Source organism: Fundulus heteroclitus, chromosome 22, assembly GCF_011125445.2.
Source record: "Fundulus heteroclitus isolate FHET01 chromosome 22, MU-UCD_Fhet_4.1, whole genome shotgun sequence".
NCBI lineage: Eukaryota > Metazoa > Chordata > Actinopteri > Cyprinodontiformes > Fundulidae > Fundulus > Fundulus heteroclitus.
Window position 1 is genome coordinate 19,969,329 of NC_046382.1, and position 22,094 is coordinate 19,991,422.

At 41.5% G+C, this 22,094-nt stretch overlaps 1 protein-coding gene across 1 annotated transcript in view; it reads left to right on the forward strand.

The window, feature by feature from the left end:
* The window catches only part of dst (dystonin), a 139,044-nt gene that overhangs the window by 98,758 nt on the left and 18,192 nt on the right, over positions 1 to 22,094 (forward strand). Inside the window, exons 61-82 of the mRNA XM_036126829.1 lie at positions 9,683 to 9,844; positions 9,987 to 10,157; positions 10,421 to 10,587; positions 11,812 to 11,971; positions 12,187 to 12,513; positions 12,652 to 12,740; positions 13,096 to 13,321; positions 13,418 to 13,624; positions 13,715 to 13,834; positions 13,931 to 14,038; positions 14,396 to 14,614; positions 14,697 to 14,900; positions 15,865 to 16,096; positions 16,957 to 17,183; positions 17,282 to 17,404; positions 17,522 to 17,623; positions 18,108 to 18,209; positions 18,532 to 18,705; positions 19,354 to 19,509; positions 19,734 to 19,931; positions 20,446 to 20,574; positions 21,093 to 21,263. Coding sequence (XP_035982722.1) covers positions 9,683 to 9,844; positions 9,987 to 10,157; positions 10,421 to 10,587; positions 11,812 to 11,971; positions 12,187 to 12,513; positions 12,652 to 12,740; positions 13,096 to 13,321; positions 13,418 to 13,624; positions 13,715 to 13,834; positions 13,931 to 14,038; positions 14,396 to 14,614; positions 14,697 to 14,900; positions 15,865 to 16,096; positions 16,957 to 17,183; positions 17,282 to 17,404; positions 17,522 to 17,623; positions 18,108 to 18,209; positions 18,532 to 18,705; positions 19,354 to 19,509; positions 19,734 to 19,931; positions 20,446 to 20,574; positions 21,093 to 21,263 — 3,774 coding nt within the window. The remainder of the gene's footprint in view (positions 1 to 9,682; positions 9,845 to 9,986; positions 10,158 to 10,420; positions 10,588 to 11,811; positions 11,972 to 12,186; positions 12,514 to 12,651; positions 12,741 to 13,095; positions 13,322 to 13,417; positions 13,625 to 13,714; positions 13,835 to 13,930; positions 14,039 to 14,395; positions 14,615 to 14,696; positions 14,901 to 15,864; positions 16,097 to 16,956; positions 17,184 to 17,281; positions 17,405 to 17,521; positions 17,624 to 18,107; positions 18,210 to 18,531; positions 18,706 to 19,353; positions 19,510 to 19,733; positions 19,932 to 20,445; positions 20,575 to 21,092; positions 21,264 to 22,094) is intronic.

The window sequence follows — 22,094 nt, forward strand, 5'->3', positions numbered from 1 at the left end:
TCGCCACTAAGTAGGCTTAGCAGACCTGTGGGGACAGTTGCAGGGTTCAATCAGGTCATCTTGTACTGGTGTCCATGTGCAATGATGAGGTCAGATAGGACAGGCTGTCACACCCAGGTGATTCCCAGCAGAGTGTCACCTTTCTCAGTAATACAGCCCAGCCTTGCTTCTGACCGCTTCACATTTGCAAACCTGTTTTCTGACCTGTTAAAATCACAGATAATTTGATTTGTTATAAGTCACTGGTGGATAGAGATTTTGATAGGTCTTAAAAGTGGTTTGAGGGAAAATCACAAAGAGCATCACGTTTGATCGCTAAATGTAAAGCAGATTAATCTGGGCCGGAATATTGCTGAGACAATCTGCTGTTTGAGGCCGCTTCGAATATATGGATAAAGTAGTCGTCATGTGGCGTAACTACTTTGTAATTATTTTTTTCCCAACTTGTGGAGGACAACTGTGGTTCAGTGGCAGATAGTCGTCTTGCAAACTGAAAGTTGTGGATTCGATTCCAGCTTCCTCCTGCCACTTTTTAATGTGCTCCCGGGCAAGGCACTTATCCCAATGTTACTCACCTTTTGGGGTATGAATGTGTCCGCCTTTGTGTGTGTGATTGGGTGAATAGGGCTACAGTGTAGAGTGCTTTGAGTGGTCAGAATGACTAGAAATGCTCTAGGCAAATTCAGTCCGTTTACCATTTGCATCTACTTCTTCCTGGATTTGTAAAAACCAAAACTTCATCCTTTAGGCTGTTGTAACCAGATAGTCTTAGTCAGCTCTGGCGGCTCCCACTTGAGCCACCAGAATTGGCAAAGTCTCTTGGTTAGGCGTTGAAACGTTTTCAGAAAGAACTGAGTGAATGTCCGGTTGCCTCCGATTTAAGCCTGTTTGCTGTTGCGATGACCCGGATAGCTGAGAATTTGCACAGGCAACCAGGTAGATAATATTTTCATGAAGTGTAGAAATAACTGTCCCCAAAATCTTAAGTCACAACATGTGACTTTATTGATACTGAGGAGGGCCAAAGCACAGTTTGCTGTTACACCAGTCAGGAAGCTGGTGATCAACTACAGAGGAAATTTATCTGGGTAACATTTACTCAAATTAAAGAAAGGTTTACTCGGAAACAGATACCATTTGGTCCTTCTCTAAACATTTTCTTTCTTTTGAGTAAATTTTACCCGTGTACCAGGTGAAGGCATGCATTGTGAGATGGGTGAGCTTCTGGTTGAGGATGTCTGGGTTTGTCCCTGGGTGGTAGAGGTGGTGAAGGATGAGGTGTGGGCCCAGGCTCACCATATAATCTGCCGACCTGTTTGCCCAGTACACAAACTGCAGGGGGTCCATCAGGGTGCCTGTAATCCTCTTCAGATGCTTCAACACCAGTCGCTCAAAGGATTTTGTAGCCACAGAGATCAGGGGTAGGGGCCTGTAGTCATTTAACCCTGATGGTGTGTTTCTTGGGGACTAAGATGATGGTGGAGTGTTTAAAACATGAGGGAACCTCACACAGTTCCAGAGATTGTTGTAGATCTGTCTGAAGATAGGTTCCAATAGGTCAGCACATGGTCTCAGGTATGACGGTGAGACGTTGCAAGGTCCTGGAGCTTTTCAGGTCTTCTGACACTGAAAGAGTATTTTAACATCTTCCTCAGATATTTTAAATCCAGGTTGGGGGTGTGAGAGGGGAGGGTGGTAGGTGCATGGGGAGTGTGATGTGGACAAGTTGGTGGAAGTTGTGAATGGCTGCTTTTCAAAATTGCAGAAGAAGCTGTAAAGGTTGTTCGCCGGACAATGATTCTGCTCAGGCTGTGGGGATGGGCTGCTGTAGTTAATAATAATAACATAATAATAATAATAATAATAATAATAATATTCGGTTGGTGATGTCTCTCAAAGCATTCCAAACTGTAGCTGGGTCGTTAGCTGAGAAGCTGTGTTTTAGCATCTCTCTGTAGCTGCCTTGAGCTCCTTGGTTGGTTTGTTCCAGGCCTGCTTATACAGGGCCTGGTCCCCACTGCTGAAAGCCTGCGCCTTGTTCCTACGCAGCTTCCTCAGATGTGAAGGGAACCATGGTTTATCGTCGTTATATGTGCAAAAGGTCTTGTTCTGCACACACGTCTTCACAAAAGCGGATGTATGAAGTGACAATTTCAGCAAACACATTCAGGCCAGTGGATGAAACTTCAAAAACACCCGTCTCTACGGTCAAAGCAGGCCTGTAACACCTCCTTTGACTTCTCAGTCCATGTCCTCACAGTCTGATTCACAGGCTTAGTTTTTGCCTGTAAGTTGGGATGAGATGAAGCAGACAGTGATCGGAGAGTGTGTGTAACAATGATCCAGTGTTTTATTATCCCTGGTGGGACAGCAGATTCCTCCAGTCAAAGGATTAACCTATATATGGGGGTGCAATTATGAAAGCCTTCTTAATTTACAGTATTAGATCGCATTACAGCGAAACAATGTACACAGCAAAGGACTTTCCTATGATCTAGGTCACAGGATTTTTTTTCTCTCTGAATTTTAGTTTAAGGGTGTTCGGTCCTCATTTTAGCCTAAACTACTTGTCACATTCATGCATTTAAATATAACCAGGGTAGTGTGGGGGTGGCGATTTCAGTTTCTAGAGTGGAGTTTTGGTTTTGTTGGTAACTACTGAAAAAAGTGATTGATTTAAATTGTTGCTAGGCAGCAGTGGTGCACACCCAGCCTTTGACCTGTCACTTCACTGGGTTGAGAGGTCATAGATGGCTGCAGCTGCTTGAGGAAAGTCCTCATTGTTGATGTAGGGAATCAGCTTTGGTTTCAGCAATCAAGACTGGAGCCTTTACAAAGAGCCAGTGATGAAGAAAGAAACTAAATGACAGTTTAGATTGGTGTCTCCCTTCTAGGCTCTGTTACCATTTTAGGACAGGCTTTGAAAGAGACATGCGTTTGTTTCTTTTCATAACTTTTCAAGAGTTTAGAAGACCTGGTGTATGTAGTCTTCGTGTATATAAAGGTCGGTCGTCGTGACTCAACACTTCTGCTGGTGGGTGTGCTTGTCTTTTTTTAAATGTTCAGACATTACATCAGGATCTTCTGTAATTTTAAAAGAATTTCTACCCCTTGAATCATAGTTTTACTACTTCAAATAGGATACACAGTGTTAATGTAAAAGTGTCACTGAAACCATCTCTGGATCTCTCTGGATCATGACACATTTTCCTTTAAGTGAAACGTGAAACCTCTGCCCGCTGGTTGGTATATGAGCAAACATGCATCATCCTTCCTGTAAGGTGATTACTTTCAAGTTTTTCCACTTGACAAAGATTTCCTGTCTTTGTTTTCTCTGCAGACTTAAATCTCTGCATTTTGAGAAGCCGTTTTAAAAAAAAATCTAGAGATAGTGACATAAAACTCTTTGTATAGTCGGTTATGGCTTATTTCAAATAAAAGTCAACTTATTGTGCCGGAAAATGGTTAAATTAAGGTTTATTTGCAATGGACAACTCATGCACAACATAATTCAAAATGCTTTAAAGGGAAATATAGGGAAACAGTGGTGAATATTACGCAAAATAAAAAAAAATACATTAATGAATATGCATAGTTACATTTAAACATCAGATGAAAATCATTTTATAATGCAAATTTAAAACAGATAAATAGCTAAGATGTGATAAATTTGAATTGATAAAGTATATTTTGGGAAGCATCGACAAACCGAAATGTAGAAGCAAATCAGCTGAGAGTGAAGCCATTTTTAAAATCAAATATATGCTAAATTTGTAGTTTCTTTTACAGTTTTTTTCGCTTTTGATTTCAAAACTAGTATCAGAAGGTCAACGCTTTACATAAACTGGAAATCAGAAATCTGCCTCTAATGTGTGCATTTATATGCAAACACTTAAGGAACCTGTCCAGAAATAGTGGTTGTACAGTGTTATGTAGTAGCATGTGTCTTTTATTTAATATAATAGGTGAAATACAGGTTTTTTTCTGCAGCTTTGACTAAGCTTGTTGTCTAAGTCGGTAAGTCAGGCATGTTGATTTTATGACTGGCAGCCATATTGGTCATTGAACTCGCTCAATGATCTGAGCTTTGACATTGCAAGTCAGGTTTCTGATTTTCTCCACGCTGTAATTGGTTTTTCAGCTTGGGTCGTAGAAATCTCAGTATATTCTTTGTATGAATAGGCTGCAAGATACTTAAAAGCACGCTTTGTCTTCTTTGATGATTTTCTTTTAAATGTGATCTGACACTGATCTGTCACTGAATCCTGTGTCAGTAGCTGATGAAATGTGATGTTGAAAGATATTTCAAAAATCTAATCCCAAAATTGTTTTTTTTTTTTTTTTACTTTAAGAATATTAAATAAAATACATCATTTAATATCTGGTAAAGAATGCTCAAGTGTTGTAATCTTACCGATGGGGAAACTGGAAACGAAGCCTAGAAAAGGAAGGAGATACTTTATGGTTATTTGTTCAGCAGTCTAAATAAAATAGCAATTTAGATTCCAGTTGCGGAACATTCTTTTCTCTTAGAATAGTAGTAGATCCAAATGCTTGTTCATTCTTGGCCACATCCTCTCCACTCCTCTCCTCATATCTTGACAGGAAAGTAAGGGGAGCATCTACCTCTGACCACTCTGCAGTAGTGCAGATATCAACAATAAATCCCTTTTATTTCTTTGTCTCTCCTCTTGTCTTCTCCTACTACGTCGGTGACGGGATGTAAAAATCTCTGTCAATGCACTTGGCAAAGCTTTTGGTGTTAAATTACCTGAGACCTGTGCCTCCCTCAGCATTCCACAGTAATTAGGAATATCTGCAGGGTCCGCGGCGACTGTAGGGCAAAGAGTAAAAAAAAATGAAAACGTGTATCTGTTTCAGCATATTGTGACGGCATCAGTGGGAGCTGGTTTTGTGTGTGAAGCTTGAGCGCCCCCCCCCCCAACCCCACCCCCCTCCTTTCTCTCAGTTGCTGAAAGAAGAAAGACGGAAAGTGAGTGACTGTGTCAGGATGTAGGGGATGGCTTAGAAGTGAAGTCATATGGGCCGAGGAGAAAGGAGAGGGAATTAGAATGAGGGGGGAGAGGGGTCACGTGTCCACCAATCAACATGTGCCGGAGCGGCTCGGAGCACAAATGGAGTTGTGGCAGATGTGGTCTGAATAATGAGCGGGGGCGGGGCATGAAACCTTCTGCCAGGAGGGTGTCTTTCAGTGTAAGGGGAGCGATGCGAGAAGAAGGACAGGCTTGTTTTTTTTTTGTTTATCCAGGAGTATCCAGCTCCCCTCAGAGCTGCTTTTATTTCTAAGGAGAGCCTTCTGGATTTGTTTGTGGATATATTTTTATTTTTTTGTTGTTGACATTTTTTCATTTGGTTGAATTGGATACTGTGAAGATTTCGAGGGAATAAAGAAGCACTTGGGACCAGAGGAACAGACAATAAGTTTTGACAAAAGCCTGGAGGAATATTTTCGGAATAGACGCCTTTACAGAAAAAACGGGACTCTAATTCTGAATTTGGAGAGTATACATTTTTATTGAAATAGCTGCTCTTTGGAGGTTTTCATCGGGTTAGGCATGCTTGTATTTCTAAAAGTTTTTTTAATCCACATTACCTCCATATAGACATTTTAACTATACATTTTTTTAAAAACTAACGAGGAAATGCTGAGCCTGTATTTCACGACTTTTTATTTATATGATCACAAATATTATGCTGAACACAGTTGCTGCTCATTTATTTTGACATCATTGCTCAGTGTGCACTAAAGCGACATATAGTGTACCTTAAAATATTTCTTTACATTCTGGATGTTTTCTGAGTGCTGAGCTGTAACAATTGTCTCAGCAATGGGAAAGCCGCTGAGCAGACCCGATTGCCTGAGACAAAACCCTTCCTGTGTTGGGAAGGGGGAGGAGGAGAACCTGAACATTGATGATTGTTATGTGCCCCAGAGATCCATCTACGACACCGTCAGGCTCAATGAGCAGATAGACTCCGGATCTAAGGGAAGCCTCTCTTCCCGACACTTTCCGGGAACTTTACCCTACGCACACCGCACCTTGGATTTTAGCAGCCTCTGTGGGAATGGAGGTCTCTCCACTTCTAGCTCATTTGAACTCCGGTCGAGGAAACCTGCAGTTCTGGATGAGAGAGCCGTCTTCGACGGACTCAAACTCAACGGGAACATGACAAGTGACACGGTGCTTTCCAAGTCTCGTATTCACGGAGGAGAGAAGGATCATCCTCATCACCGTAGGTCGTGGAGGACTTTTGCTCCTAACAATTTGGGCGACTATGCGAGCCGCAGCGGGACGCTGTGTTCTGGGACCGGGGAGAGGCCCGGCTCTACTGGTGGCAGGAGGGGACAGAGCATGACCAGCTCGCTTACGTCCGAAGAAGACTCAGGCCTTTATAGTCCCTCTGTGGAGAGGGACCGACACACCCACAGATCCCACAAAAGAACAGGCCCCGGTACAAGAAGTTTCTCATCCTCGGAGGCGATGCATACCTCTGGGGATCTGAAAACAGGGCGTTCACTCAGCTCAGGCCAGGAGGACTTTCCTTTCTCCCCGGTAAGGGACAGCCGGTCTCTATACCACAGCAGCAGCATGATTCAGGAGCCAAGACTGAAAGAATCTGTTGTGGTGAAGCTTAATGAAAAGGACAGTTCGAGCAACCCAGAGCATAAATACTCCACAGGGAGGTCATCCTTGGGGTCAGCTTCCAGAACTCAAAATGGTACCTATAGCTGGCGCTCCCGAGCTTTAACAGACTACGATGAGCTAAGCACTGCTGAGCTGATGGAAGATGTATCACCTCAGGATGATTGTGAACTGGTTAGTGTGGTGGTGACACAGCCCGAGACGTACGGAAACTCTGTAGCTTCAGCCACGGCAAGCTGCCAGCCAACAGATCCATGTCCTCTGCCACAGCCAGAGGCGTCCAAGTATAACATGGAGGAGCTGGAGGAGTTCCTGCAGTCACTGGAGGCCTGTCTGCCTAAAAGTTTACAGACATTCCAACATGCAGGGGAGCAGGAGATTGAAGCCTTACTGAATGCCATTGCTGCATGCCCTGAACTTGAACCCTTCGGTGTTTTCTCTCCACAGGTACCCAAAAATAGCATGTTCCCTCACGTCTATTGTTTTATTAGCTTTTCCAGCACACATTTGATCCGTCTAAAGATCTGTCTAGATAAAAGGGGTTCTTTCCTGGCTTACTGGATTCATACAGTGGCCTGCCAAAGTATTTACCCCCCACAAACTTGGATTAAAACGTACTGTTTGAGAGATTGTACCATTTTATTTACAGAACATCCCTACATATTTCAAGCTGTGTTACTTTTTACTATGAAGTAAACAGTAAATAGGATCATAAAACAAACAAAAAACTTCACAGTGCTTAACCGTTCACCCCTGAGGTCAGTTTAGAGACCTTTTGCAGCAATTACAACTTCAAGTGGATCATTGTCTATGAGGTCGCCACATCTTGCAACTAGGATTTTTGCCCATTTCTCGAGGCAAAACTGCTCCAGCTCCTTTCGGATGGGTTTCACTTGTAACAGCAATCATCAAATCTAACCATCAATTGAGATTTGGAGGTTTGGACTTTGGCTAGGCCAATCCAGCATTCTTAAATGTTTCCTTTTAACCACTCGAGTGTTGCTTCAGCAGAATGCTTTGGGCCATTGTCCTGCTGGATGGTGAGCCTCCATCCCAGTCTCAAATCACAGGCAGACTGACACGGGTTTTGCTGAAACCAATCCCTGTATTTGGCACCATCCACCGCACCTTCGGCTCAGACCACTTTCCCAGTCCCTGCTGCAGGAAAATATCCCCACAGCATGATGCTGCTACCACCATGTTTCACTGTGGGAACGGTGTTCTTGGGGTGATGGGATGTGTTGGGCTTGCACCAGACAGCGTTTACAGTCGTGGCAGAAAAGTAACATTTTAGTCTCATCTGACCAGAGCTTCTCCCACTGTACATCTGGGGAATTACTCACGTGCCTTTTGGCAAACTGAAAACATGACATCTTTTTTTAAACACAAAGTAATGCCTTTTTTCAGGCCATTGTTCCATATAACACCCAGCTCTATGGAGTGCTGGTTTTATGGACCTATGAACAGATGCTCCAGTATCTGCTGTGGAGCTCCTCAGCGTTACCTTTGGTCTCTTTTCTGCCTCTCTGATTTATGCCCTTCTTGCCCGGTTCTGTTAGTGTTGGTGGGTGACCCTCTCTTGGCAGGTTTCTTGTAGTACCATGTATGTTTCATTTGAAAAAATGATAATTCTCCAGGGGAACATCCAAGATCTGAATATTTGCATAACTCCACCCTGACTTGTTTGGAGAGCTCTTTGGTCTTTATGATGTTATGCCTCTTGTTTAATGGTGCTGCAGCCTCTGGGGCCTTTCAGAAAAGGTGTGCTTATAATCACAGATCATAGGACACTTAGATTGCACAAAAATGGACTTGATTTCACAAATGTTGTGACTTTAGTAGATCATTTGCTGCATCAGAACGTTTAAGGGGCTTCATAGCAAAGGGGGGTGGATACAATTGTCAGCTGTTTATTTTTTAAAACATATTTTTCTCACATCTCTTTACCAACGTAGACTATTTTGTGAAGATTCTTCTGCTAAAATTAGATCAAAAGACACTTAAAATACAGGTTGAAATGTAACAAAATAGGTAAAATGCCATGACTACATTAGCAAGGCACTGGACATATCTCATTACATCATGGGCGAATTAGGTTGTTTCCCAGCAGTCCAGCCTGGATTTCAGTGACAACTGGGGTTTAATTGTTACATCTGCTTTGCTGAGCCGCTTCTTGGTCCACCAAGCCAGTTGATTGTTTTGACTAAACTTTTACTATAAACCTCAGGTGATGCTATAACCATGTTTCTAACAGCCCCTTTTTAACAGTAATTGTTTAGTGTCTTTTTGTTTATTTAAATGCATATTAAATATATAACTTTAAAATGTACTTAATTTGTCACCCATTACTGATTATTGCAAGGGACTATTATAATCTTTAATTTTACAAAAGAAATACTATATAACCTATATAATTCGCTGTCTGTCATCTAATATGCTGTATGTCTATAGGCGTTGTACATTACACTTAAAATAATTAGTTGGATTGTTATTAAAAGACAGGAATACTTTTTAAAAAATCATTTGTAATTTTAAACATCTGCTATGGGTCAAATTAATCTATTTGGAATAATTTAAGTTTTTGTTTGATCTTAATTATATTTTCTATATATACATAGTATGTATTGTCAGACAGCTGCATATAGTCTTTCTAAAGTTAAAACATCAGAACAACACTTTATTAATTGTGCCCGTGTTGATACATTTGTAAAAAAAAAAATATCAAAGTGAAACAAGCTTAATAGTTAAACCTGGTAAAGGATTTCCCGGTCTATTTGAAATCAGAAAACCAGCCATTGTAAATAAGTTGAATCAGCTTTTAAGTGAAACATTGTTGCTTTGTTCTTTGTAGAAATGTGTTGTTTAATCTCAGCTCTACAAGTTATATTTTGAAGTAAAGTCTAAATTTGGTCTTACATGAACAAAATATATGAAATTCACCAAATAAATTCTCACCTTACATACGTGATTTCATTGTGAAATGAGCATTCACTTTAATTTGTTTACTCTTTCTTTAGGGTTTCCAGAAAGAAGACATTGATCCATTACAGGCACAGCTCCATGACATCAACTCACTCGGGCAGGGCCTCATCCAGAGCGCTGCAAAAGGCACCAGCACCAAAAAAATCGAGGATGACCTGGACAGCGTCAACTCTAAGTGGAATACTCTTAATAAAAAGGTCGCTTCACTTCTTATCATTTGACGACTGTATTTCGTACATTTGCTAAAATGTGGGGCAATATCTGGGTAGAAATGTCCTCCATAGTGCTACAAGCCTTTCTTAAGTAAGTGACGCATCTATATTTATAACGTATCTGCAGGTCGCTGAGCGTTCAGCCCAGCTGCACGAAGCCTTGCTGCACTGTGGAAGGTTTCAGGACGCTCTGGAGTCCCTCCTCAGCTGGTTGACCGACACAGAAGAGCTTGTGGCCAGTCAGAAGCCTCCTTCTGCTGAATTCAAAGTGGTCAAGGCCCAGATACAGGAGCAGAAAGTAAGTGTTGATTGCCTGCTGTAATATGCATAAACACAAAAGCAGATATGTTTAAGCCTTAACACTTCAACACTAAGGCACTTCAACACTAACGCCTAACATTTGCTTTGCCATCCGTCCCGCTTAACTGACACCCATTGTTAACTGCGAGTGCCTGACACGAAGCGTTTTGTGTAATGGACATCTAATTTGCGGCTGCTAGATTTACTGGGTTTTCTTGTTATTGCGCTAAATAACTCATGTGCTTTGTTCGTCGCTGACAGCTCCTACAGAGACTGCTGGATGACCGAAAGCCAACCGTGGAGCTCATAAAAAACGAGGGAGGAAAGGTCGCAGAACTGGCAGAGGCCGTGGACAAGGAGAAGATCTCCAAAGAGATTGAATGCTTGGGAGAGCGGTGGGACAATCTGCTCAGGAAAGCTGAAAATAGGTTTGTATAGACATGAACAAAGCACGTATTACCCTACAAGCTATCCACGTAGAAACATGATTTGCTCATAAAAACAAGATTTCCAGTGCTTTGCAAAACCCGAACACCCACTTTAATTTTTTTTGTTCATATTTTGTACAATAGCAACTACAAGCTTGATGGTACTTCAATGAAAGATTAAATCATAGCACAACAAAACTGATTGTTTTCGACGTAGTTCTCTGGTGAAATTGTAAAACTGCATTGAGCATTTGGGTTCAAGCACTCACTCAATAGTTTATAGATTTTGTGATGCCACTACCAGCTTTACACATTTAGATCCTAAAATTATGAACCATTTTTTTTTTAAAGTAGCTCAACATCAGTCGCATTGGATAGAAAGCATCTGTGAACATCGATATTCAAATCTTGCCACAGATTCTCAATTGGATTTAGGTCTGGACTTTGACTGGGCCATTCTGACACATTAATATGCTTTGGTGTCAACCAGTCCTGCAACCGTTAGATGAGACACAGCCTAATGATATGTAATTATCTCTATATTATAAATGATCTGTTCAGAAGCCGATCGAAGGAGAAACAGATAAAAGTTGCAGGACACTTGGAGTCCCCCTGTAGGCCCCTAATCTTACTCATTCAGTTGTAGGCTAGGCTGTATGTTTAGGGTGGTCGTTTAAGATTTTGCATGCAAGCCAGAAAGTTACATTTTATTCTCATCTGTCCAGATAATTTTCCTCCTCATTTCTGTTTGTGTCCCCAAACTGCAAGTGGATGTTTTTTTCTGGATTTCTTTAAACCTTTTTTTGTTCTTGCTACTATTCCCTAATGGCCAGATTTGCAGAGTGCACAGCTGTTGCTCCTGTTAATGCATTCCCGCAGTGCAATAATACTGTATAATATCCCAATAAAAGGCATTGGCGTTTGTGGTCACAGCGTTTGTGGTATAAAAGCTTTCACTAGTCAGTAAAAGAGTTTCTAATTTAATTTAAATTTGAAGAATAAGAATCCTCTGAACACATTTTCCTCCTCTTGGGCTTATTCAACTGTTTACAACGTATGTTTTTGTTAGTTTTGTATTTGTCTGTCAGAGCTTTCCTCTCCATGTCTGTTTGCAAGTGTTTAGTGAGTTGTGATGCCGATCTTTAATTTAAGTTTCGGTAACAGTTCAGTTTATTTTGGACTTGTAAACAATATTTTCTGTACCTCTTTTAATGCCTATGACAGGCAAAAGCAACTGGAGAGCATCTTAGTGGTCACGCAGCAGTTTCATGAGACTCTGGAGCCACTGAACGAGTGGCTGGCAGCCACAGAGAAACATCTGGCCAACTCTGAGCCAACTGGTACTCAGACGTCCAAGTTGGAGGATCAGATTGTCCAGCATAAGGTAATACAGGTGTTTTAACATCGTTACCACGCCTTTTTTTATTTATTTTTTATTTCACATCACCATTTGCAGTTTATTTATTTCAGTTACATTTATTTAACTTTAATTTTTTTTTACCATCAAACCATTTTTCCATTTTTTGTTGACTTTTATTTTTATGTTTCTGTGTCATGTTTGTGTTTTATTTTCCCATTTTTCCATCCACCCCTGGTCAGGGCTTAGAGGAGGAGATTTTGGGTCACAGTAAAGACCTGTTGCAGGCTGTCAGTCTGGGTCAGATGCTTAAATCTGTAAGCTCGGTGGAAGAGAAGGAGTTCGTTCAGTCCAGGCTGGACGCCACCCAGGCCAATTACATAGAGCTCCAGGAGAGATGCCGGAGGAAAGCTGACATGCTGCAGCAAGCTCTGGCCAACGCCCAGTTGTTTGGAGAGGACGAGGTGGCTCTCATGAACTGGCTCAGCGAGGTGCACTCCAGGCTCGAGGAAGTGTCCGTGGAGGACTACGAATCTGACGTTCTTGACAGGCAGTTGGCAGAACAGCGGGTACACTCTCCAGGCCAACCATTACCTTTTATTTTAAGTTGCATCACCTTTCAGCTCATATCAGTGATCTGTGTGCCCCGTGTTGTTTGTCACATGCCTACGAACCTCCCATTGACTCTCTGAGACATTTCTTTGCAGACACTCCAAAGTGATATTGAGTTAAGGAAGACAAATGTAGACCAAGCCATCTCCAATGGAATGGAGCTTCTGAAGCAAACCACTGGTATGTTATTCTCTCACAGGCTTTTGTTAATTCTTCTGCATTGAAAACGGACAAAATTAAGATTTCAGTCAGGCAGATTATAGTTTTATAGCTCCCTGTATTATAAACAGATGAGTGGCCAGATGTAGGGAAGGTTACATAATGTTTCTTTACTTTACTAACTTTCATTTATTTCAAGGATTTTTTCATATTTTACAAGAGTGCACACAGAACATGGGCATTCACAGGCACTAAGCATTTTGCTTAGACCCAAGCTACTAGGGGATTTATTCGCATCTTCAATTATGTCAGTAAGTACAAAATGTTTTATTTTTGCTTTTGTTTGTGATGCTCACTTATAGGTGACGAGGGTGGGTCAGTAAACAGGCACAGCTGGATGGAATAAAATCAAAGTATGCTGAAATCAAATCCATGAGTGACAATGTTTTGAAGACACTGGAGCGGGTCTTGAGTCTCTCCAATAAGCTCCAGGACACTCATCAGGACTTGAACACCTGGTTAGCGACAGCCGAGGCTGAGATGAAGACCTTTGCTGATCAGGACCCAGTGGGCGAGCAGCTGATCCATTCCCAAAATAGACAAAAAGTAAAACACTTTTTTTGTTCGCAACGTCTAAAGCAATGCTTAAGAGAAAGAGCCAGATCATTTCTGATTTAATGTGTGTCATGTATTGTTACCCAGGCCTTACTCAAAGAGGCCAAAGACCAAAAACCTGCCTTGGAGAAGCTAAACGAGCTAAGCAGTTCACTCCTGGACCTGATCCCCTGGCACACTCGAGAGAGTTTGGACAAGCTGGTGACTGAAGATAACGAGCGGTACAAAGTCATTCATGACACCATCACTCAGCAGGTCGACCAGATCAACGCTGACATCCTCAAATCTCAGAAGGTAAAGAAAAATGGTTGTTAAATCAGCTCTTTATGCTTTCTTTTTTTGTTTTTTTTTTGTTTTTCATAATTGAATATTTTCCTCTCCCAGTTTGAGCAGGCCGCCGACACTGAACTCTCCTGGCTGGCCGATGCTGAGAGGAAGCTGCTGTCCATGGGTGAGATCAGGCTGGAGCACGACCAAACTACAGCCCAGCTCCAAGCACAGAAGGTTAGCACATAATAATGAAGTAAAAAAAAAGAAAAACCCACAATGAACCGTGTTGTTATGTGACATCAAGCCAGATGCATTTGACCACTTTTGTAGATTTTCTCCATGGATATCATGAAGCACAAAGATGCTGTGGATGAGATTGTAAAAACCGCAAAGGCCATCATGAACAGCAAAAACCCAGAAGAGAAAGAAGCCCTGAAGGTAAAAAAAATATCTATCTATCTATCTATCTATCTATCTATCTATCTATCTATCTATCTATCTATCTATCTATCTATCTATCTATCTGTCTATCTATCTATCTATCTATACACACACATATATATATATATATATATATATATATATATATATAGATAGATAGATAGATAGATAGATAGATAGATAGATAGATAGATAGATATTAGCGAGGTTGTTCAAATGTAATTATCGGTACACAAAGACCTACTATATATATATATATATATATATATATATAAAATCTATTAGCGAGGTTGTTCAAATGTAATTTTCGGTACACAAAACCTACATTTCCTTCTTTTTTTTTTTTTTAATTAGACCAAGAGCCAGATTCTCCTGGATAAATACGGTATTGTCAGTCAGCTGAATTCGGAGCGCTGTCTCCAGCTGGAGCGAGCGCAGTCTCTGGCTGGCCAGTTTTGGGAGACCTACGAAGAAATGTGGCCGTGGCTGCAGGAGACGCTGGGCACCTTCAGCCAGCTGCCACCGCCTGCCATCGAATATGAAACACTCAGACAACAACAAGAGGAACTCCGGGTAAGAAGCCAACATGCTTATTAAGACTGTTCTAAAGGACAAAGCATGGGTATATAGTTTTATTTGTGACATCTCCCTTTAGCAAATGCGAGAGCTGATTGCCGAGCACAAGCCCCATATCGACAAGATGAATAAGACGGGTCCCCAGTTGCTTGAACTGTCCCCGGTGGAGGGAGCTCCCATTAGAGAGAAGTACTCGGCTGCCGACCAGCTGTACGCCAAACTCAAGGCGGATGTCAAGGAGAGAGCTGCCAGTTTGGATGAAGCCATCTCCAAATCCACCCAGGTGGGAAGCTGTTTCATTTTTTTTGTCTCTTTCTGTTTGTTTTGGGTAGTGGATGAATTTGCCTTCCGCGACATTCTTGATCTGTTGTTGGTAAAGCTAGCAGCGTTTTAGGTAATTGTTTTCTATCTTTCTCTGTTTCCTGTCAGAATTACCACCTGCTTTCAGCTGACGCTATTTCTTCCCCATAATCTGCATGACACTGACAGCTCTGGTCTTTCACAATGCAATTATTTATGTATAATTAAGTCATTTACATTATATTTATACATATTGATTGACTTTTCCTTAAATGCATTCATAATGCATCATTTGGCCTTGGGTAAACTCCTTCAGCACAGAGAGATACTATTTGCATAGCCAAACTATCAAAGGTACAGACTCACCTTTGCAGATTGCTTTAACATTAAAAGGATTTGGAAACTCAGGTAACATTTATTGTAACTATTCGGTGGAGTATGGACTTAAAGTTTACTGTTGTTCTGACATGCTTTGGGGCAAGGTTTAGACTAGAGGTGAAGCAATGGTGCCTTTGCTTTCAAACAATTGCATCACAGTTATCTGCAAGAAGATCCAGCTAATTTAAACACCTTGATAGGGAGATGGGTTAATGAATATACTTTGGACATGGTAAATGCAGTCGTTAAGAAACATCCATTAACTGAAAAAGAAAGCGGATATTTTTGGTCCCCTAAAACTTCACTTCTGCCCTGGAGAGTTCTTGTCAAATGTAGACCCTTGTATAGCATCATTGCTTAAGTTTATATATATTAAAAAAAGATCAACAACAAATATCTACCAAAACATTTTCCGGTTGATAAAAAATAAATAGTATATTTTGACATGTAGTGTTAAAAGATTCATGAATGAACTAATGAATGAATGAAGTTCTTGTTGACAACATTGTTCACAAAATTCTAGGAGCCTCAAACTGTGGCTAAGGAGTTTCTTTCTGAATTTGCCTTAGTTCCATGACAAGATTGACCCGATGCTGGAGTCCCTGGAGCGGATTGCTGAACGCCTGCGCCAGCCTCCGTCCATCTCAGTAGAGGTGGACAAGATCAAGGAGCAGATTACTGAAAACAAGGCTGTTTCTATGGATCTGGAGAAACTGCAGCCTGCTTATGAAACGCTGAAGCAACGAGGTGAAGAGATGATTGCAAGATCCGAAGGAGCAGACAAAGACATCTCTGCCAAAGGTAATGGATGTGCCGTAACCCTAAATCGGTTTATTTTGTGTTTTTTTTTTTTTTTTTTGCTGTGATATTTACATTATTCTAATGAAGTATTTGCCTTAATAGTCTAAATCAGCACTAGAAAGCTTTATGAGTCTTGGTATGAATGCGTGGTTCACAAGTTTGTGGTCAATTTATGTAAAGTTTTAACCAGCCGATTAACAATATAGAAGATAAAAGTACAGTAGGAAGAGAGGTGATGTCACACCTGCAAAACAGGCTTTTACTATTTTACAATAGATGGAAATTTCTCTTAAGAGAGTTTATCAAAAAAAAAGATAAGCTCCCTTTTGCTGTTCATTTTTCCCGTTACCTGCTTTAAGTCTTGCTCTCTCTCGCTCTCTCACCTCCTGAGTAAACCAAAGAAAGCTCCCAACTTGTCAACTTTTTTTTTAAAACAAAGCACAGAGATGTAAACTCTTTGCTCCATATGACTTCATTTTAAACACCTGACCAATGCTGAAAGTAATATTAATTCTTCCATTGAAAACTGTTCCATAGCTGTTTCTGCTACCAGTTAGCATTTAGCTGTGATGTGTTCATGGGTACGAAAAAGGTTGGCTTTATGAGTTTCCATCCAGCTGATCACTGGTCAGAACCTATTAAGATTAAATTAGTCTGATTTCGGTCACCGCCATTTTTTTTCTTTCTTTTGCTTCTCTAAGTTATAGTGAATTTGCTGTAACTAATGATACGTCTAATTTGTCGTGCAAAAACAAACATAACTATCAACACGACAGCGCAACCCAAAAACAACATAAAAACTGGTCAATTAATTTAAGCTCTCATCATATTTGTGACACTTTTGGTGTTCTCCGCTCTAGCTGTTCAAGACAAGCTGGACCACATGGTGTTCTTGTGGAACGACATCCAGGCCTTGTTGGAGGAGCGGGAGGCGAAGCTGCTGGACGTGATGGACATGGCCGACAAATTCTGGTGCGACCACTGCGCTCTCATCATGACCATCAAAGACAGCCAGGACCTGCTGAGGGAGCTGGAGGAACCCGGAGTCGACCCCTCCGTTGTCAAGCAGCAGCAGGAATTTGTAGAGGTGGAATGAAGATGGCTGGATTTCTGAATTAGCCCATTGATGATAAAACCTATGAGGGCTTGTCTTTAAAAAGGAAAAATGCTTTTCATCTTTTAAAGGGATTTAAGGAGGAAATCGATGGGCTGCAGGAGGAGCTCGATGTGGTGCGGAACCAGGGTGCAGAGCTTATGACTGCCTGTGGAGAACCTGACAAGCCTGTAATAAAGAAAAGTGTGGATGAGGTAATGGATAACATTTTATCTGTGGTCCTATAAGCAGAAGTTTCATTTGGTGATGCTGCGGAGCATTCGGGGCATTTAGATGTTGTCTCTCACCTCTGACCTGTTTCACGTTTCCAGGTGAATTCAGCGTGGGAGAATCTCAACAAGACCTGGAAAGAAAGAGTGGAGAGACTGGAAGACGCTATGCAGGCTGCTGTGCAGTTTCAAGATGGTCTGCAGGTACGAACACAGATTCTCATTTAAAAAAAAATCTCATTTAAATATGTACACTTTCAATTATCCTTTCATTTCTTCATTTTTCTGACTAATTTATATCTGTGACAGCTAAACCGGAACAGTGAGCCAGACTAGATTTAAGATGAAACAACTGATTTGTGTGATCTAACTTTTTATGAGAAGACTTGTAATATAGAAGCAATAAACACCAAACGCAGGGCTGTTTTATCTTTGCTTCAGCTTTAACGTCTCTATGAAGTTCTGTGTGAAGTCCTATAAAGTCTGCTGGTTTAACTCTCTTGGGGTTAGAGATTTATTGTGTGGGTTGCTTTTTTTTTTTTATTTCACTGTAAATGTTGACCTAAAGCTGTGCGGCGGAGCAGGAACTTTTCTGCGTGAAAATGAGATGAACACGAGTGAAACGTGACTCTGTGTGCACCGGCCTTTGTTTTCCGACAATAACAGTGGTTTCCCATTTTGCGCACAGGGCATGTTTGACTGGGTGGATATTCTAGAGAACAAACTGGATTCAATGTCCCCCGTGGGCACAGACCTGGAGACGGTCAAGCAGCAGATTGTGGAGCTCAAGGTACGGCTGGATGTGAAAGTGGATGATAACAGACTGTTGCTGTTGTTTTTGTCATGGAAGCTTGGCGATTCTCTTTTGTCCGGGCTCTAAAATATTTTCACTGCAGATGTTTAAAATGGCAGCTGTACTCATATCAGCTTTGTTTATTTTTAAGGCCCGATCCATTACCTGTTAGGAAAGAAAAGGTCCCTATGGACCTTTTTGATGTGCAACAACACAAACACGTCCCTATACAAACAGCGCTGCTTTTCTCTGCGCGCCTTTGAGCTCGTGTTGACCGATGGCTTGGTTGACTCGGTGTCATGGCGCTGTTTTTTGTCAGGAGTTCAAAGGAGAATCCTACCAGCTCCAGATCGAGATGGAGCGCCTGAACCACCAGGCCGGCCTCCTGCTGAAGAAGGTGACTGAGGAGGCTGATTGCTGCGCCATCCAGGAGCCGATGTCCGAGCTCAAAATGCTCTGGGACAACCTGGATGAGAAGATCATCGGCCGACAGGTGGGAGCGGGAACATCACCAGAGCACGTCCAGTTCCTCACGTTCACGCTTCGGTTTTACGGACGTTACACATCTGTTAGAGTAATGTTGCAACATAGGTTTTAATCAGTAGTCTCTCAGTTACGATAATGAAAAAACATGCTCACAAGTAGATACTAAAGTATTTATTTCAGTTTAAAATTGAATTCAAGATTTATTTCAAAAAAATATTTTCTATATTTGTCACAGGTTTGCAATTTAATAATTACCATAAAAAATGGAGAAAAAAAATGAGGAAAACGTCATCAAAAATCTGTTTTTGTAGGTCTAATAGCATTTTTATCTATACATAGTAAGAAATTATTACAAGAAAAAGTTTAAATAAATGGTTTCTATTCAAACCCTTCGTTTATACTATATTATTCTTTCTCCTATATCTTTTATAAGCTTGTAATGTTTTTGTAATAAAATAAATCCTTTTTTCTGTTCCCCTAATCTTTAACCCCTTTAAAGCATAGTCAATTATTCTAGAACCAAACCGCCTCTGTGTTTTTTGAAGTATAGAAGCCACAGCAAAAGCTCCGGCGGACTGGTAATAATATGTCTTGTGTATGTCAAGCGCTTTCACTGAATGCCAACATCTTACGGGTCAATCTGTCATTAATCCAGCACAAACTGGAGGGGGGGCTGCTGGCGCTGGGCCAGTTCCAGCATGCACTGGACGAGCTGCTGGCCTGGATGAGCCACACGGAGGAACTGCTCAACGAACAGCGGAAGGCTGCAGGGGACCCCAAAGCCATCGAGATAGAGCTCGCCAAGCATCACGTAGGACGAATCTCCTCTCATCTTTTTGTATTTTAACAATCGTTTCACATAAATACAGCTGGTTAGATTGCTGCTTTGTGAGTGTAAAGTTCACCCCCACGATCACTATATACGGACTTGTCTAAAGGTTTCAATTATGTCCACTCGGTCGTATTGACATGCTTCCCGTCAGTCCTCAAACATTTTTTCTTTTTCTCACTTATCTCTGATTTTTCCTGGCACAGATCCTACAGATAGATGTGTTGGCTCACAAGTCGACAGTGGAGTCTGTGAACAAAGCCGGCAACGAGCTGGTGGAGTCTAGCGCCGGCGAGGAAGCTTCCAGTCTGCAGAGCAAGCTGGAGAGTCTCAACCAGAGGTGGAAGGCCATCCTTGAGAAGACGGACCAGAGGAAGCAACAGCTCGAGGCGTCTCTGCATCAGGTTCTAATCCATTTCACAGAAAATTCACTTTGACTTCAATAAACTGGGAGGTAAAAAAGAAGTCCAGACGTTCTTTTGGGATGATTGACCGCACCTTGTCATCATTGATTTACGCTTCCTGTGGTGTTACTAATTAAGACGCTGACATTTCAGGAGAATTTCATTTTCATGGAATGAAAACGACATTGTTACAGAAATGTCTTCAAGAAATAGTTTGGTCTGGATGTAGAAGGGTTTTTAAGGGACAATACAATATATTAAATCTCAAAGGTTCAGCTTCTCTAAAATTGGGAATGTATTTAAATTAAAAAGTTTAGGCTAAAAGAAAGATAAATATTAGAAATCATTCTCCTCAGTTCATTTGAGGCAGACCACGTCAGGAATGAAGTGAAGGAATTATTAACTGAGTCCCTTTCCTCTCCCAGTGTCAGGTTTCTAGCAATCAGTGTGTGTGTGTGTGTTAGTGTGTGTGTGAGTCACCTTTTGTCCTGACTCAGGTTGTATTGTGTTATAGGCCCAAGGTTTCCATGGCGAGATAGAAGATATGCAGCAATGGCTGAAAGACACAGAACGTCAGCTGTTGGCATCAAAGGCTGTGGGAGGTTTACCAGACACGGCCCGGGAGCAGCTTAACGCCCATCTGGTATGTATTTAACAATATGAAAGGCTGCATGCAGATGGCAGGCTGGCAAGGAGGCGGCTGTGTCTGCGCCGCGATTCATCTCGAGTGTGAAAATCAAGCGACACCGCAAAATACACAACTCGCGGAGGGCAAACAAAAAAGTCTGTTAGGCGTTGCGAATTGATTCGTCCATGTCTGACCTTAATGAATCTGGGAAGGTTTTGCTTCTTTGTTGTTGCCCTCGGTAATGGGACCCTTCAGCAGCAGCGCTTTTCCTAAGGAAACACAAACGGTGTCATTCGATAGAGCTAAAAACGACAAATCTCTAGAAACAACAACTTTTATCAAATTGGTAATTTAATGCCGTTTAAACATTTATCCGAAACATGTTTCTGGGTGTCTTAAGCAGCCCTGCCGTGCTCATTATTTCCCCATTTTTGGATAAATCTTGGCCCAACTGCTGACAAACAAACTCCCCTGAACTCTTTGTTTCGCTGAAAGAGCCTCTCCTCACGCCATCGTATTTGTTTCTGTTCCAGGAGTTGTGTTCTGCCTTTGAGGCCAAGGGGGAGCAGTATCGGGAGCTGCTTGACAAGGGCGGCCAGCTGCTTGCCATGATGCCCGAGGGCCCGGACATCAATACGGAGCAGGACCTGTCCCGTCTGAAGGAGAAATGGGAAGCCGTGCAGGCGAAGGTCGCCGAGAGGAAGGTGGGGAATCACTGTATGGCTTTCACTGCTCTCTCTGAGCTGAAGTGACTCACCTCCTCTGCTCCCAGGGAGATATCGCTGACAAACACTTGAGCCCCGACTCGGCAGCTGAGAGCCTTTAATCCCGGTGTCGATAATAAAGGGTGTAAGTGCTGGCAAAGATGCTCAGGATGTGGTTACGCTGTTGGTCATGGCTCTGCAGTTGCTGTCGAGGTGGAGCAATGCTCTTTTTAAAGGTTCCCTTAGTGATGACCTGACACAGGTCAAAATAGATATTTATCACTTTTGTTCTGGAAAATTAAGAACCACATTTTTTCCCTATTTTTCTTTCTTACCCAGAATAAATTACAATCATGCTATTGGCAAAAAAAAAAAAAAAAAAAATCATAGTACCATACACAAGTATTTACACCTGTAGAACTATTTCACATTTTGTCAAACTATCACCATTTACTTTTCATATTTATGGGATTTTGTGCAACGTTCAACACAAAGTAGCACATAGATGGGAAAGGAAAAGGAAGCATTGCTTTAAAGATTTTCACAACCCAAAAGATGAACGTTTTGATGTGAATTTTGTATGCAGCTTCTTTTTATACCAATACTCATAAATAAAGACCAGCGCAGCCCATTGCCTTCAGAAGTCGTCTCATTTTTCAATAAATTTGACCTGTTTGGAAATAAATTCCAATATTAATTCAACTGTTTTGTGAAGGCCTCAGATGTTTGTTAGAGAACAGTGGTGAATGAACAGCATAAACACACCACACAGGTGGGGGATAAAGTTGTAAAGATCTCACTGAGGATCAGACATAGGAAACGGAAACTGAC